This window comes from Ovis aries, chromosome 16, assembly GCF_016772045.2.
Source record: "Ovis aries strain OAR_USU_Benz2616 breed Rambouillet chromosome 16, ARS-UI_Ramb_v3.0, whole genome shotgun sequence".
In the NCBI taxonomy this organism is placed as follows: Eukaryota; Metazoa; Chordata; class Mammalia; order Artiodactyla; family Bovidae; genus Ovis; species Ovis aries.
Genome location: NC_056069.1, coordinates 35,683,352 through 35,701,118, shown reverse-complemented (window position 1 = coordinate 35,701,118; position 17,767 = coordinate 35,683,352). Strand labels below are relative to the sequence as shown.

General features: G+C 43.0%; 2 protein-coding genes across 5 annotated transcripts in view; one reads left to right on the top strand and one right to left on the bottom strand.

The window, feature by feature from the left end:
• Positions 1-17,767, top strand: part of OSMR (oncostatin M receptor) — a 66,362-nt gene that overhangs the window by 29,366 nt on the left and 19,229 nt on the right. For all 4 annotated transcript variants that reach the window (XM_060400481.1, XM_060400482.1, XM_004017030.5 and 1 more), the window contains exons 4-8: positions 4,006-4,177; positions 12,925-13,194; positions 14,480-14,603; positions 15,138-15,289; positions 17,370-17,512. In XM_060400481.1, coding sequence (XP_060256464.1) covers positions 4,006-4,177; positions 12,925-13,194; positions 14,480-14,603; positions 15,138-15,289; positions 17,370-17,512 — 861 coding nt within the window. The remainder of the gene's footprint in view (positions 1-4,005; positions 4,178-12,924; positions 13,195-14,479; positions 14,604-15,137; positions 15,290-17,369; positions 17,513-17,767) is intronic.
• Positions 6,111-11,183, bottom strand: LOC105602664 (ubiquitin-fold modifier-conjugating enzyme 1-like). Its single transcript, XM_042234006.2, has 2 exons — positions 11,175-11,183; positions 6,111-6,720 (listed from the first exon to the last, which is right to left on the bottom strand). Exons 1-2 carry the CDS (start codon positions 11,181-11,183, stop codon positions 6,205-6,207), a joined length of 525 nt encoding a protein of 174 aa, XP_042089940.1. The 3' UTR covers positions 6,111-6,204.

Genomic DNA, 17,767 nt, shown 5'->3' with positions numbered 1-17,767 from the left:
CCAAAGGACAAGCGTCTTGACCCAGGTGCTTGCAGCTGGTCCAGGGACACTGAGCTGGATCCTGGCTGGCGCCGACCACTCAGAACTCACCACGTAGTCTCACCTTGGCCTTTCTAGTCACGTGCTCTATGGTTCCGTCCATGGCAGGGGAAGGCAGAGTACAGTAACAAGTCAAGCTTGGAAGAAGGCCTGGAGCTTGAATCAGGGAGGAATAAGCTCACTTCTTGGGAATGGATCAGTGACTTCACTTGGGCATCATGTAAATGCCAGTTTTTCATGACTTGCTGATGTCTGCCAGGGCCAAATTAAACTTGCCACATCAATGAATGAAAACAGCCCAAACATAAGTCATCACATTTTTAAAAGTCACTGAATTGATGCATTGAAGGAAACTTTTATCTCCTCCACAACATGGCTATAAAGACCACAAAACACAACTTTGTGGTTAGACAGAATCTACACAAAGAGGGTCTGGCAAAAACAGAGCTCGTGACATATTAATGAACTGATGAAATCATTTAGCACATAGTTTTAGACTGTGGGCTCAGGTCCAGGCCTTGTTCAAGGCATGGGGCTTTCAATGCTGAGCAAAACTAAGGAGATGATCACAAAGTTAAAGTGTCCTAGATGTGAGGAGTGCAGGTTGCTGACAGTGGGCTGTGGGTTGAGATTAGGCCTGACCTTCTCTAGCAGCTTGGAGGAAGGGCAGTTGGAGTCAAAGTAGGAAAGAAGATTAGAAGCTAATTTAGCATGGAGAATGGAGAAGAATGTTCCAGGAAGATCCAGCTGGGGTGAGCAGAGGCCCTGAGTGAAAGGGGCTGGGAGCTTTCAGGCTTGAAAGCATGGGGCACGTGGAGTGGGCAGGACAGGGCCAGATCACATGTGACTCTGCAGATCATGCTCAGGTGTTGTTTTTTTTATCCTGGGAACAGTGAGAAGGGGTGATGAGATCTGATTAAAACCACTCTGGTTCCACAGTGGGGAGAAGTTGGGAGGATTGGAAGAGGTGAAGTGTGACCAGTTTGAATTGAGGAGTGGGGTTGGTCCAGAGGAGAGGGGCCTGGAGTAGGTGATAACAATGAGAGGAGAGAGTGGCTGAATTCCTGAGGGATATAGGAGGCGAAATCCAGCCTGTGGCATGTTCACATTATAGCAAGGTCACCATGACTGCTATAATGTTCGTATTATAGCAAGGTCACTGATTGACCAATTTTTTGTACTAGTTTTTAAATAATGGAGAAAATGTACCCGAGATTGTGCACATTAAATAGTAAAAGTTGCATGGATCAGGACCACAAAACTTGTTAAAAGCAATGTTTTATAGGGATGTGCTGTGCTGTGCTCGGTCGCTCAGTCATGTCGGACTCTTTGTGACCCCAGGGATGTAGCCTGCCAGGCTCCTCTGTCCACGGGGATTCTCCAGGCAAGAATACTAGAGTGAGTTGCCATGCCCTCCTCCAGGGGATCTTCCCAACCCAGGAATCGAACCCAGGTCTTCCACATTGCAGGCAGATTCTCTACCATCTGAGCTACCAGGGAAGCCCCAAAATACTGGAGTGGATAGCCTATCCCTGCTCCAGGGGGTCTTCTTGACCCAGAAATTGAACCAGGGGATCTTCTTGACCCAGGAATTGAACTGGGGTCTCCTGCAATGCAGGTGGATTCTTTACCCCCTGAGATACTGGGGAAGCCCTTTATAGGGATAGGAATATCATAAACTGAAACAATGGAAGCACTTTAAAAATGGGAGTTCTGCTTAGAGTGGGAAAGGACATGCATGATTAGATGCCCTTCAGGTGGGCTAAGCAGTTCTCCTTCCAGAATAGTGTTTGGTTCTACCAAGGGCACCATATAAGGCTGACAGCTGGGGGAGGGGAAGGCATAGTGGGGGGAAGGCCTCCAAGTTTGGCAGCTCCAGGTGGCATGTGACAGTATGTATTGCCCCCTCCTCTTCACTGGAGGACTTGCCATTGGCCCTTAAAAAATGGATGCAAACTCAGTTTTCCCCAGGAAGGGCAAAGTATGTGTTGTCCTTGTCTTACAGCTGTGGGGGCAGAAAGCAGGCATCCCAGTGAGGTGCATCAGTGCGTGGAGCTGTGGTCCAAGAAGAAGAATAAAGCCCAGTCCCTGCTTCTACGGTACCATATTCACGTCAGGGGCTTGACCACTGATGAAATGCCACCAACTACCGACAGTAGTTGAGATTAGGCCTTACCTAAGGATACATATAGATTGAAAGTCAGGGGATGGAAAAAAGATATTCCATGCAAATAAGAATCAAAAGAAAGTGGGAGTAGCAATAATCATGTGAGACAAATAGACTTTAAAAACTGTTACAAGAGATAAGGAAGTATGGGAGGGAGGGTTTGGGGGAGAATGGATACATGCATATGTATACCTGAGTCCCTTCACTATTCAGCGGAAACTACCACAATATTGTTAATTGACTGTACTCGAATACAACATAAAAAGTTTAAAAAAAAGAAATAAAGAAGGTGAGACATCACTTTACCAACAAAGGTCCGTATAGTCAAAGCTATGATTTTTCCAGTAGTCATGTATGGATGTGAGAGTTGGACCATAGAGAAGGCTGAGTGCCAAAGGATTGATGCTTTTAAATTGTGGTGCTGGAGAATCCTGCACCTGTCAATCCTAAAGGAGATCAACCCTGAATAATCAGTGGAAGGACTGATGCTGAAGCTGAAACTCCAATACTTCGGCCACCTGATGCGAAGAGCCGACTTATTGGAAGAGACCCTGATGCTGAGAAAGACTGAAGGCAGGAAGAGAAGCGGGCAACAGAGGATGAGATGGTTGGATGGCCTTACCGACACAATGGACATGAATTTGAGCAAACTCCAGGAGATAGTGAAGGAAAGGGAAGCCTGGCTTGCTGCAGTCCATGGGGCCACAAAGAATTGGACTTGACTTAGCGACTGAACACAACCGTCACATGCAGGGGAGCTTGGGGAGAGGTGGGGGTGGGAAGAAACCAGAGGGACGAGTAAGAAAAGCTTCATGGAGATGGATATAACGGGCTTGAAGGTTGAGACCAATTCCCAGTTCAGAGCAGGGGGATGGGGGTGGGGACACGACATGAGGAAGCACTGAGATATAAAGGCACAAAGCTGGTCCAGCAGCGTGGGGGCAAACCACTGGTTCTTGAGAGAAGAGTCCTGCAAGGAAGAAGCAGGTTGGAGTCAGACAGCAAATGGCCTTGGATGGCAGGGTAAAGTGTAAAAGGAGCCATTGAAGTTTATTGAATTAAGAATGAAAACACCAGTGTTTTAGAAAGATGAAGACTAAAATCTATGCAGGAAAAGCAAATTACATTTCAACCTGGACACGCTTCCCAAGAGCACAATGTAAGTTCTGCCGATGTGCTTGACATCTCTGGGTACTAAAGATTGTGCAGGTTGGAGCTCAAGGAAGGCAGCATGGTCCATGTGGCCCCCACATCTGAAAAGACAAGACAAAAACCAAGGGGATCATGGCAAGTGATCTGTTAACTTCTGGGCGACAGTGGAAGTCCTGGGAACCATGAAGGACTGCCAGCTCTGCTGAGGTTTGATCTGATGAATATTAGAAAATTCTTACCAATCTTGCTTATTTTTAAAAAGGTGCTTCAATTAATTCTCTAGTTTGCAAGAATTTTCTCAGCATGCTCTCATGACCAGAACTGTGCGTACACCTTCTTTCTCTGATCTTTTCCCCTAAGACTCAAGTAGTGTCTATTCTCTCTCTCTCAGTTAGTTCATGTGATCCCCCCAGAACTAGAGGCCCAAAGAGATTGGGAGCCAAGTTTTCAATAGGCAGGAGGCTATTCCTTGCTGTTCCTTGCTGTACCATCAGAGCACAGGAGCTGGCTGACTGGAAACAGACTGAGCTTGTCCATATCCTGGAGTTTTAGTAGACTCTTAGGTGTGTGCTTTAGGATAAGTCCAGCCAAGCCATTTTTCAGGACTGCATGGCTATACGCTTCCAAGTTTTTCTCTTTATTTCTAGGGGAACTACAGCACCACTGTGAAGCGGAACCAAGTCCTGCACTGGAGCTGGGAATCTGAGCTCCCTTTGGAATGTGCCATACACTTTGTAAGAATGAGGACTATGGTGGATGATGCCAGGATTCCTGCACCCAGGTTCTGGAGTAACTGGAGTTCATGGGAGAAAGCAGATGGTAAGAAGTGAGGCTATAAAAGAGTGAGGGGGTTTCCTATCTAATATTTCTTGGGGATCAGTAGTCAAATGGTAGAAGTCCTTATTGAGGAACTCCAGGTAGACACCAGCATTATTTATATTTGGCTCCTACTGGATCTAAAAATCATGAATGTGAGATTGCCACTGGGAGATAGAGGTCTCAGGATTTTAATATTCTTGCTTGGAAAATTCCATGGACAGAGGAACCTGGCAGGCTACAGTCCATGGGGTCCACAAAGAGTCGGACATGACTGAGCACCTACGCATTGGACCCAAAAAGCATGGATGTGAAACTTGCTCCTGGGAGACAGACAGATGTCTGAGGATTTTCCCTCTGAATTTATTCATTGAAATAATTATGCAAATTCAGACAATGTAGGATTCATTTTCCATACGTGTGAAGTATGTATATGATAGAATGCTAAGTGAACAAAGCAAAATATAAATTGTACATGTATTTTTATTAGAACAACACAAAATGTGTATATAACTAGAGCAGAATTTGGGAAGCTTTTTCCATCAAGGACAAGATAGGAAATATTTTAGGTTTTACAACCCTACGTTCTCTATCGGGGCTATTCAACTCCACCCTTGTAGCATGGGAGCTGTCATAGGCAGTGTGTAAATGAATGGTTGTGTTCCAATAAAACTTTATTACAGAAAGCAGATGGTGGCTGGAATTGGCCCACAGGCCATAGCTTGTCAACCCCTAATGTAGAGACAAGGGAGGGAAATATGGAAAACTGGAAGTAATTCTTCATTTGAGTAATGAATTCATGGGTAATTGTGTTTTAAATATCTCTTAATTTTGGTTATTTTGTTGCAATTAAAATTTAGCATTCTTCACAATTTCATATGCTTCAACTAAGCTATAGGTTAGCTGTAAAGCAATGGCATCTGATGCTCTCAACTATATACCTTGATAGGTTATCTGAAATTCCTACCAAGAGAACCATTCCTTAGCTAAGTATTTATGCAAGTTTAACTCAGACCGATAACACTTTAACCTACAAGAGACCCAATGATTAGTTTAATACTAATAGAATAAAATCTGCTTCCTAGTTGCTGCTTTCAACACTATATGTATTTAGTTGTCACATCTCCCCTAGGAAATACATATAATTCTCATCCCTTTTTCACAGATGAGGAAGTGGAGGCCCAAATAGCTTTTTTAAAAAAAAAAAAATTAAGGTCATCAGGCCACTAAGTGGTGGAGGCAGAATTCTAACCTGGAAAATCTAGCTCCATAGGCCATGCTCTTAACCATCACATCCTATTGCTGAGAGGCACACTTAGAGAAAAAGAAAAAGAGAGATTAAAAAGATAGTAACAGAAAAAGAAAGAACAAGATTATCAGCAACTTTGGTACAATAGACGAGGTTTCTCAAAATTGTAACCTCCACACTGACCCCAAAATTGATAGAAAAGCTGATTATGCCTGTAAAATTTTTATTAAATTATACTTGATTTATAATATCATGTAAATTTCAGGTGAATAGCACAGTGATTCAGTTATACATTTATATGTATCTTTATCAGATTCTTTTCCCTTATAGGCTGTTCCCTGTGTATACTAGGTCTTTGTTGATTATCTGTTTTATACACAGTAATGTTGGTTTTTTTTCGTTTTTTTTTTTTTTTTTTTTTTTTCACCAGAGAAAGCAGCTTTTATTGATGAGTTATCTCCAGAAACCAGAAAGACTATGTATCCACTTTTGGTCACCCTCTATCCCTCTAGACCTCGAAGTGCTCCACCTAGGGAAGGGATATAAATTGCCTCTTGGTTTTTCCAAGGCTCTAGTCTTTCCTCTTCCTCTGTAGCCCAACTTAAGAAATCCAGTAGCAATGCTGTTTTTTCCAGCAGTGTCTGCTGCAGCTACTTAGTAACAATCATGGGTGAAGGGGTGTCAGGGGAAGCAGTTAGACGAATAAGAAGAATGATGCACAGGAAAACAGGAACCGTAGCCTATCAAAGGTCCCTCTGTCCTGCCTCAGTGGCTTGATCCTTCATTGGCTGCATTTCTCTTTATGCTGAATCACTCCCTTCTGAATCAGATCGGGGATTTCCACTGCCAGCCATGGACCCAGCCCCAGAGCCGTGAGATGAGCTAGTCCAAACTTAGGCCCATTCCTGGCCCACAAAGGCTTAAAGTGATCGGTCAGACATATTTTGCCACCCCTGTACATCTTTGCTGTTTTTCCATCTAGTTCAGGTACTGCAATTTCTGGAGCAGTAGTGGGATATGTGATAGGAATGTCAAACTCGATGTCAAACTCATATTTGAGGAGGTCATGGATGTACCAGCATTTTCCAAACCACCGAGTCCCTTCCTTGTTGGACTCCAGTCGGAACCAGTCATTGTCCGCATTCTTGTTGTTCTCCACATACCGTATAAGAGACTGATATTCCTCCTTGAGTCTCTGCACCCACAACTCCTGATCTCGAGGTCCGGCGTTGGTCTTCAGCACCGAGATCTCAGACACGACTCGCCGGGTGGCCTCGTCCGCCACTTTAGACCAGGGCTGTTTTATACACAGTAATATTTATATGTTAACTTGAAACTCCTAACTTATCCACTCCCTGTACTCACCTCTCTCCTTTGGTATCCATGTGTTGTTGTTTCGTTTTGTTTGCTGTGTCTGTGAGTCTCTGTTTTGGAAATACGTTCATTTGTGTCATTATTTTTTCTTTTAGAGTCACATATATGTGATATCATATGTTATTTGTCTTTGTCTGGTCTTCTGCACTTAGTGTGATACTCTCTGCGGCTGCTGCTGCTAAGTCGCTTCAGTCATGTCCGACCTCATGAACAGCAGCCCACCAGGCTCCCCTGTCCATGGAATTCTCCAGGCAAGGATACTGGAGTGGGTTGCCATTTCCTTCTCCAGTGATACTCTCTAGGTCCATCCATGTTGTGCAGATGGCATTACTTCATTCTTTTTTATGGCTGAGTAAAATTATATATATGTATACACACACCATATTTTCTTTATCCGTCTCTCTGTTGATGGATATTTAGGTTGGTTCCGTGCCTTGGTATTTGTAAATAGGCCTACAGGGATCTTTTCAAATTGTGGATTTCTCTAGGTATATGCCCAGGAGTGGGATTGCAGGATCATATAGTAGCTCTACTTTCAGTTTTTTAAGGAATCTCCATATAGTTCTCTACAGTGGCCACACCACAGTGTTGGAGGGCTCCTATTTCTCCACACCCTCTCAGCATTTGTTATTTGTAACTTTTTGATGACGGCCATTCTGACTGGTGTGAGGTGATACCTCCTTGTAGTTTTTTTTCTTTTGCATTGTAGTTTTGATTTGCATTTTTTCTAATAATTGGTGATGTTGAGCATCTTTTCATGTGCTTTTTTGCCATCTGTTTGTCTTCTTTGGAGAAATGTCTATTTAGGTCTTCTGTCCATTTTTGATTGTCTTATTTGTTTTTTCATATTGAGCCATATGAACTATTTGTATATTTTGGAAATTAATCTCTTGCTGGTTTCATCATTTGCAAATATTTTCTCCTGTTCTGTAGGTTGCCTTTTTCTTTTGTTTATGGTGTTCTTTGCTGTGTAAAAGCTTTTAAGTTTAACTGAGTCCATTTGTTTATTTTTACTTCCGTTACTCTAGGAGGCTGATCCAGAAAGATATTGCTGTGATTTATGTCAAAGTGTGTCTTGCCAATGTTTTCCTCTAGGAATTTTAGAGTATCTGGTCTTCACTTAGGTCATTAATCCATCTTGAGTTTATTTGTGTGTATGGTGTTAGTTCAGTCGCTCAGTCATGTCCAACTCTTTGTGACCCCATGGACTGCAGCATGCAAGGCCTCCCTGTCCATCACCAACTCCCAGAGTTTACGCAAACTGATGTCCATTGAGTCAGTGATGCCACCCAACCATCTTATCCTCTGTTGTCCCCTTCTCCTCCTGCCTTCAATCTTTCCCAGCATCAGGGTCTTTTCAAATGAGTCAGCTCTCCGCATCAGGTGACCAAAGTACTGGAGTTTCAACTTCAGGATCAGTCCTTCCAATGAATATTCAGGACTGATTTCCTTTAGGATGGACTGCTTAGATCTCCTTGCTGTCCAAGACTCTCAAGAGTCTTCTCCAACACCACAGTTCAAAAGCATCAATTCTTTGGTGCTCACCTTTCTTTATAGTCCAACTCTCAGATCCATACATGACTACTGGAAAAACCATAGCTTTAACTAGATGGACCCTTGTTGGCAAAGTAATGTCTCTGTTTTTTAATACACTGTCTAGGTTGGTCATAACTTTCCTTCCAAGGAGCAAGCATCTTTAATTTCATGCCTGCAGTCACCATCTGCAGTGATTTAGGAGCCCCAAGAAATAAAGTCTCACACTGTTTCCACTGTTTCCCATCTATTTCCCATGAAGTGATGGGACCAGAGGCCATGATCTTCGTTTTCTGAATGTTGAGTTTTAAGCCAATTTTTTCACTCTCCTCTTTCACTTTTATCAAGAGGCTCTTTAGTTCTTCTTCACTTTCTGCCTTAAGTGTGGTGTCATCTGCATATCTGAGGTTAGTGATATTTCTCCAGCAATATTGATTCCAGCTTTTGCTATATCCAGCCCAGCATTTCTTCTGATGTACTCTGCATATAAGTTAAATAAGCAGGGTGACAATATACAGCCTTGATGTGTTCCTTTCCTGATTTGGAACCAGTCTGTTGTTCCATGTCCAGTTCTAACTGTTGCCTCCTGACCTGCGTACAGATTTCTCAAGAGGCAGGTTGGGTGGTCTGGTATTCCCATCTCTTTCAGAATTTTCCACAGTTGATTGTGATCCACACAGTCAAAGGCTTTGGGGTAGTTAATAAAGCAGATGTTTTTCTGGAACTCTTGCTGTTTCAGTGATCCAACAAATGGTGGTAGTTTGATCTCTGGTTCCTCTGCCTTTTCTAAATCCAGCTTGAACATCTGGAAATTCATGGTTCACGTACTGTTGAAGCCTGGCTTGGAGAATTTTGAGCATTACGTTATTAGTGTGTGAGATGAGTGCAATTGTGCAGTAGTTTGAGCATTCTTTGGCATTGCCTTTCTTTGGGATTGGAATGAAAACTGACCTTTTCCAGTCCTGTGGCCACTTCTGAGTTTTCCAAATTTGCTGACATATTGAGTGCAACACTTTCACAGCATCATCTTCCAGGATTTGAAATAGCTCAACTGGAATTCCATCACCTCCACTAGCTTTGTTCATGGTGATGCTTCCTAAGACCCACTTGACTTCACATTCCAGGATGTCTGGCTCTAGGTGAGTGATCACACCATTGTGATTATCTGGGTCATGAAAATCTTTTTTGTTTAGTTCTTTGGTATATTCTTGCCACCTCTTCTTAATATCTTCTGCTTCTCTTAGGTTCATACCATTTCTGTCCTTTATTGTGCCCATCTTTGCATGAAAATTTCTATTGATGTTTCTAATTTTCTTGAAGAGATCTCTAGTCTTTCCCATTATGTTATTTTCCTCTATTTCTTTGCATTGTTCACTTAGGAAGTCTTTCTTATCTCTCCTTGCTATTCTTTGGAACTCTGCATTCAAATGGGTATATCTTTCCTTTTCTCCTTTGCCTTTCACTTCTCTTCTTTTCTCAACTATTTGTAAGTCCTCCTTAGACAACCATTTTTCCCTTTTGCATTTCTTTTTCTTGGGGATGGTCTTGATCACTGCTTCCTGTACGGTATCCCAAACCTCCACCCATAGTTCTTCAGGCCCTCTGGTTTTCAGATCTAGCCCCTTGAATCTATTTGTCATTTCCACTGTAAAGTCATAAGGGATTTGATTTAGGTCATACCTGAATGGGCTAGTAGTTTTCCCTACTTTCTTCAATTTAAGTGTGAATTTGGCAATAAGGAGTTCATGATCTGAGCCACAGTCAGCTCCCAGTCTTATTTTTGCTGACTGTGTAGAGCTTCTCCATCTTTGACTGCAAAAAATATAATCAGTCTGATCTCAGTAATGACCATCTGGTGATGTCCATGTGTAAAGTCTTCTCTTGTGTTGTTTGAAGAGGGTGTTTTCTATGACCAGTGTGTTCTCTTGGCAAAACTCTGTTAGCCTTTGCCCTGCTTCATTCTGTACTCCAAGGCCAAATTTGCCCATTACTCCAGGTATTGGTTGACTTCTTACTTTTGCATTCCAGGCTCCTGTAATGAAAAGGACATCTTTTTGGGGGGGTATTCTAGAAGGTCTTGTAGGTCTCCATAGAACTGTTCAACTTCAGCTTCTTCAGCATTTTTGGTTGGGGCATAGATTTGGATTACTGTGATATTGAATGGTTTGTGTTGGAAATGAACAGAGATCATTCTGTCATTTTTGAGATTGCATCCAAGTACTGCATTGTAGACTCTTTTGTTAACTGTGATGGCTACTCCATTTCTTCTAAGGAATTCCTGCCCACAGTAGTAGATATAATGGTCATCTGAGTTAAATTCACCCATTCCAGTCCATTTTAGTTTGCTGATTCCTAAAATCTCAGTGTTCACTCTTGCCATCTCCTGTTTGACCACTTCCAAATTGCCTTGATCCTTGGACCTAACATTCCAGGTTCTATGCAATATTGCTCTTTATAGCATCAGACTCTACTTCCATCACCAGTCCCATCCGCAACTGGGTGTCGTTTTTGCTTTGGCTCCATCCCTTCATTCTTTCTGGAGTTAGTTCTCCATTCTTCTCCAGTAGCATACTGGGCACCTACTGACCCAGGGAGTTCATCTTTCAGTGTTCCTGTTGTCTTTTCATACTGTTCTGGGGACTGGGGAAACAGGCACAGTCAGAAACTTGTACGCACTAGGACCTGGGAGAAAGGCGCAGTGACTCCACAAGAGACTGACCCAGACTTGCCCGTGAGTGTCCAGGAGTCTCTGGCAGAGGCGTGGGTCAGCAGTGGCCTGCTGCAGGCTTCTGTAGCAGTGCCTGCGTGGGACCTTTTGGAGGAGGTCACCATTATCTTCACTACCTCCACCATAGTCTGACCTCAGGTCAAGTAACAGGGACAGAACACAGCCCTGCTCTTCAATAGAAAATTGTATTAAAGATTTACTGAGCATGCCCCCACCCATCAGAACAAGTTTCCGCCTCGGTCAGTCTCTCCCATCAGGAAGCTTCCATAAGCCTCTTATCCTTCTCCATCAGAGTACAGACAGATTGAAAACCACAGTCACAGAAAACTAACCAATCTGATCACATGGACCACAGCCTTATCTAACTCAATGAAACTATGAGCCAGGCCATGTAAGGCCATCCACAATGGATGGGTCATAGTGGAGAGTTCTAATAAAACGTGATCCACTGTAGAAGGGAATGGCAAACCACTTCAGTATTCTTGCCCTGAGAACCCCATGAACAGTATGAAAACAGTATGAATGGTGTTAGAGAATGTTTTAATTTCGTTGTTTTACATGTAGCTATCCAGTTTTCTCAGTACTGCTAATTGAAGAGACTGTTTTTTCTCTATTGTATTTTCTTGCCTCCTTTGTCATAGATTAATTGACCATAGGTGAGTGGGTTTATTTCTGGGCTTTTGATCCTGTTCCATTGATCTGTGTTTCTGTTTTTGTGCCAGTGACATACTGTGCTAATTACTATAGCTTTGTAGTATAATCTGAAGGCAGGGAGCCTGTTTCCTCCAGTTCCTCTTTTCTGTCTTAAGACTGCTCTGGCTACTTAGGGTCTTTTGTGTTTCCGCACAAATTTTTTTGTTCTAATTCTGTGAAAGATGCCGTTGGTAATTTTATAGGTATTGGATCTGTAGAGTGCCTTGGGTAGTGTGGTCATTTTGACAATATTGATTCTTCCAGTCTCAGAACAGGGTGTATCTTTTCATCTGCTCCTGTCTTCTTTGATTTCTTTTAAGACTGATTATTCCTAATCCCCAAAGCACTGGCTCTCAACTGGTTGCACATAGAATCACCTGGGGACCTTAAAATCCTACCCCTCAGACCACTGCACTTTGGTGACCTCAGTGATGGCAGTTTTAGAGCTCTGGTGGGCCAGAAGCCAAACTGAAGGGCATGAGGTGATCAGGGGGTGATGACAGCTTAGTGATAGACAGAGGCAGCTCCTTGGGGAGTGGAGGAGCGCGTGGAGAGGAGGTAGGATGCAGGCATGGAGGATGATGAGTGGGATATACAGGAAGAAGACAGAAGTGAAAGGAGATACTTGGGTGACTGGCATCTGAGAAGCTGGAAGATGAGTGATTTTCAGGATGATTTAGAGCTTATGAGGGACACATGGCTTGGGAGCTGGGAAGAAGCTAGTGGGTGTGAATGTGGCTTTGCCACTTGCAGGGTGAGCGAACTTGAGGTCAGTCCTGCCTGTCCCATTGCTGTAAGGTGATAAGGATGACAAGAGAGAAAATACATAAGCACTGAACATGGGACCTCCTACATGGCTAGCATTAGTAGAGAGCAGCTACTGCTGTCCTGGAAACCAGCCAATCACCAGCAATAATAGGGTCATTCACAGGACCACAGGGTGACAATCACTGTGCTGTCTCAGCAGTGGAAGCCGGAGCAGTGATGTTCCCATAATGATAAGAGTGATGGTACACAGCACTTTTTTGCACACAACAAAGTTTATAGATTTTTAGGTTCTTATTTTCTCCAGGAGGTAGAAAAAGCTAAGGTTATCTGTTGAGAGTGAGACAGAAGGGGACTGGTTTGAATTTGAGCCCAAGCCTCACTGAGCTGTCTTCTTTTATCTTGCAGCCCAGAATTCACTTGGAGATCATCCATTGTACGTTTTCCCTAAAGATAAGCTGGTGGAAGAGGGCTCCGATGTCACCATTTGTTACATTTCTAGGAACCATCAAGATAACATATCCTGTTATTTGGAAGATGAACTGACATATGGAAAACAACTTGATCAAAATGTATGGGCATTCAAGCTGAAGAACGTTTCTTTCCATAGGAAAACTGGGACCAATTTCTATTGTAAGGGCCAAGGTGTTCCAGAGGGCGTCGTTCTTTTTGTCTCAAGTGAGTGGACCCATTCTCTGTGACCCCCTCTTCCCATTTCCCGTGGAAGAGATCAAATCTTCTTTCCCAGAAGAAAGATTTCTACTTGTGGCCTTAGTTGACTTTTGTTTTCCAAGCCTTCTAGGAGAGTCTCTGTCAAAGATATTCTGAAGCCATACTTGTCGGATATCCTGTTGCTTTCTTGAGCTTACTGGAATTTTATTCCTAGAAAATTGAGTGATAAAAAGGAGAAAGTTCAGGTCATGACCTGAACCACTGAGAAAATATCCTGTTTTGTGTGAGCCATGCTGGAATGACCACAGGATGGCGGGGCGGGGCGGGAGGAGAGAGGCTGCAGGCTGGATGGCCCTAGAGAGGCAGCCAAGGTCGTGGTCGGAAGACCTGGGTTTGAATCTTCTTCCCGTGGCTGGGTGCTCCGTCTTGGCCAAGTTTCCCCCTCTGTGAGCTGGTCTAGTAATGGTTGTTGTGAGGATCACAGGAACACGGGCAGGACTGTATGATCAATAGCCGCACACACAGGACTTCAGCAGATGAGGCCTTTACTGCCCTTAACTGGGTGGTGAAGGGGAGAGGAGGCAGCTTGTACTTCTCTCGTCGATCTGTGTATGTTCCCCCTCCCCGACCTGCCGTGGCCTCCTGTGTTGTCTTGCCGCCTCCGCCCTCCCCCTCACAGTGGGGCAGCACGTGCCTCCCCCCACCCCTGCTTTCTCTGCCACAGGCCATCTCCAGTCTCCTGGACGTTTGCTCACCCATACTCCTTGTGTGTCCTCTGAGAACAGCGGTGCCTCGGGGACTTGGAGATGCCGCACGTACGTTCCTTAGAACTCTCAGCCTTCAGCTGCTGAAGTTAGCAGGTTCCCCAGATCTGGCTTCCTGGCCTCCCAAGCACAGCCCAGGCTCTCGAAGCCACAGCATCCAACACGAAACACCAGGCAACACTGACTCCATTCACTCATCACTTGGCCCATTTTGTCTGCGTGTTGCCAGACTGCTGCGTGCTCACTGGCCAGCTCTGGGGCCAGCAGTGCAGACCTCATACAGTCACTCCCGCTGTCCCTGGTGACATCCCAGCAAAGCACCAGGGAAGGAAGGAGAAGGGGCCAAGGTGAGGTACCCAAATGTGACTTTCTGGAGCTGCTGATGCGCTGGCCTCTGTTGAAGTAAACTTTTCAGTGTTCAGAGCAACTCTGTGGCCTCAGATCCCAAAGAGAGCTTTCCATTTCATTTGTGTTTCAACAACGGGCTTCTGCTCAGCGTTTCATCTGCCTTTTCTTTGTATGGACAGAAGTGCTTGAAGAGCCCAAGGACTTTTCTTGTGAAACCCGGGACCTGAAGACTGTGACCTGTACTTGGGATCCTGGGAGTGACACTGGCTTGATTCAACTGCCTTCCTACACTCTATTTGAATCGTAAGTGAGCTCTGGTTACGTTAGTGACAGATTCTCCCTTGTTTGAGGTGCTTCTGACAACATATCAAAAATTTTCAACAAATATTTTCAGACAACCTTGCCAGGGTCAGGAAGAAATCCTTAAGGGGTCACAGGTATATAATACTTCCTATCCAAGTTTGGTGAAAGGAAAATGGAGCATAAAAATAAGACCATTAGTTGTGAATCTTGATGTGAAATAACTTCATCTGGTGATCTGAATCTACCAAATTTCTAACTTTTTAAGAGTACCCAAAGTAGTAAACTAAGGAAAGTTTCCACAACCCCCGAGGGGAAGTCAGCAATTCATCCTTACGTATTTAAGCACATAAATCAAGTTTTTTGAAACAGTGTTTTCATCGTCAGTATTTGCTGGTGATGGATCGATGCTGTTGTGTGGAACATAGTTTGAAAGCCACTGAACGTGTCCCCCAAGGGATTCAGGGACACACATCTGTGTTGACAAAAGTGTAAACCCTGAAATTGTTGTGTGTGTGTGTGTGTTTTTTTTTTAAGATTTTCCGGGAAAAAGACACTTTGTAAACACAGAAACCGGTGTGATTGGCAAGTAACTCAAGACTCACAAGAAGTGTATAACTTTACACTCGTGGCTGAAAACTACTTTAGAAAAAGAAGTGTCAGTATTCTTTTTAACCTGATCCATGGAGGTGAGACTTGAGTGTAGCTCGCTGTGGTCACTGGCATAGCTTTGTTTGACACCCTGTGTGATCGAGTCAATGTACTGGAGATTTCTGCCTAGTTCACAGCCTAAGCGAAAGTCTTAGTTTGTAACTACTGTTCATGCCACGCTTCTCCTCATGGGTGCATGCATGGCCCATGGTCCCCATTATTTGTTTGTGTTGATAATGTAATGGATGCCAAGGAGCTTACCTCCTATTCAGACTAGAAATCTAACAATGACTTCCGTCATCTTCCATCCCACAGCCCCCGTCCCGCTCCTTCCACTGCGGAAATGACACATTTGTTTTGTGTGTGCCTGTGGATATATTCTCATTTCTTATGAAATCCTGTTTTTATTTTGTTTTAATGCATACCAGAGACATTAAGCTATATGTAATAATCCTAGTAATTGTTTTTATATAGTATTAAATTGCTAACACTTACTCATATTATCCAGGGGTGTTGTAGTCCATTTATTTTCACTGCTATAAAGTATTTCATTGTGTAAATACAGTATTTCATTCGTACATCTCCTTTGATGGGTTTTCAGATTGTCTCAAGGTTTATGCTCTTGGATACAGTGTTAATAAGAGCATTTTGATATATATATATATATATCCAGTAAACACCTATAATTTTTTTTGAGCATATACCTATACCTAAGAGTAGAATTGATGAGGACTCAGAAAATGTAAATGTTCAACTTATAAGATAATGCCAAATCCATTTCCAAAGTGGTTGTAGCAGTGTATTCTCTCCAAATTGGTGTTGTCGTCCTTTTCATTTTTGCCAGTTGAATGAATGGAAAGTGGTATTTTGTGATGGTTCTGATCTGCACATCTCTGAAGCTGCGTGTCTCTGTCTGTGTTTTGATTATACCCCCTCCTCTTTCATGAAATGCAGAATCTTTAATCATGCTGTTCATTTATTCTGGAATGCTTGTCCTTCTTTTACGTTCTTAATTCTACACATCATTTAGATTTCAATTCAATTATCACTTCAGTCAGTCAGCTAACTACAGGTTGATGCCAATCCAGCAGGCACTTTGGATCCAGCTGTGAACAGGATTGAGTAATTGCCCCTAATGAGTTTATGTGCTAGTGTGTGCTGGGGGAGAGGGTGGAGAGGGGGGTGTGGAGACATGCAGTAAATATATAAACAATAGCGCAAATCCAAGCATTGCTAAGTCCTGTGAAGAAGATAAATTGAGGTAGGAGGGTAGAGAATGGGATGAGGGCGTTGAAGGGTGGGGAGGCAGCATTGGGAGCAAACGGAATGGATTAGAAAAGGTCTCAGGATGGGAGCAGGCTCTGGGTGTTTCAGGGACAGAAAGAACATCCTGTGTGTCTCCTGTGAGAGAAAGGAGATTGGAGTGGTGGGCAATGGCCAGGTCACACAGCAGCTCTGGAAGGGGGTAAGATGGAAGGTGTTTTTATTTCAGATATTCAATGATATTTTTCAGTTCTAAAATTTCCATTTAATTCTTTCTTTAAAACCGTTTTTTTCTCCACTGAGAAGTGTTTTCCTTCTATTCATTTCAGGCACCCTTGCTTTCACCTCGTGGATCTGTTTTAAAGTCTTTATCTAATTGTTGTAGCTTCAAGGGAGTCATCTTGATGCATGCGTTGGTATCTGTTGACTGACTTTTCCCTTTGAAATTGGTGGCATTTTCTGTTTTTTGGTTTTGTTTTGTATGTCGAATGATTTTGGATTGTATTCTTGCCATTGTTAAAGTTACTTTGGTTAGACTCGGGATTCTGTTATATTCTCTTTGATGGGCCACTTCTCCAAGTTTCAACTCCCCTCTATGTTCTTCCCTGCTTTTGTTTAAGAGTCCTCAGTTTCTTTTTATATTTTTTTCCGAGTTTCTAATATAATCAATGAGAAAGAAACGCTGTAGTTGGCTTACTCTATCTTAGCTACAAGTCTGGTTTTATTTGTCATTTTCTCAAAAATAAGCAAAAATACTTATTGGGTAAAACATTGAAAAAATGAAGTGCCTATTTACCAAAGTCTTTTTGGATCTATGCTTGAGTTTTTTCTTTATTTTTTAATTTATTTTGGCAGTTCATCCCTTGGCTCCCTATAACTTATTCCCTAAAAGTGTCAGTGCTACAAATGCCACCATGTCCTGGAAGGTATCCTCCATAGGACACAATTCTGCACTTTTGTGTCAGCTTCAGCTCCTTGGTGAAGGAAAAGTGATACAAGTAAGAGCTTAACTTTCTATTTTCAAAAATTTCTTTATGTCTAAACAGAGACTAGTGCATATAAAATCTCCTGAAATTTTTATTTCTGTGTGGGTTCAAATGGAAGGGAACATCTGTTTACAAGGAGGAATGTTACTCAGCCACTAAAAGGAATGAAAGTGGGTCATTTGTAGATACATGACCAGTCTGTATGACTGGATGAACCAGTCTGTCATACAGAGTGAAGTGAGTCAGAAATGGGAAAACAGTGATCAT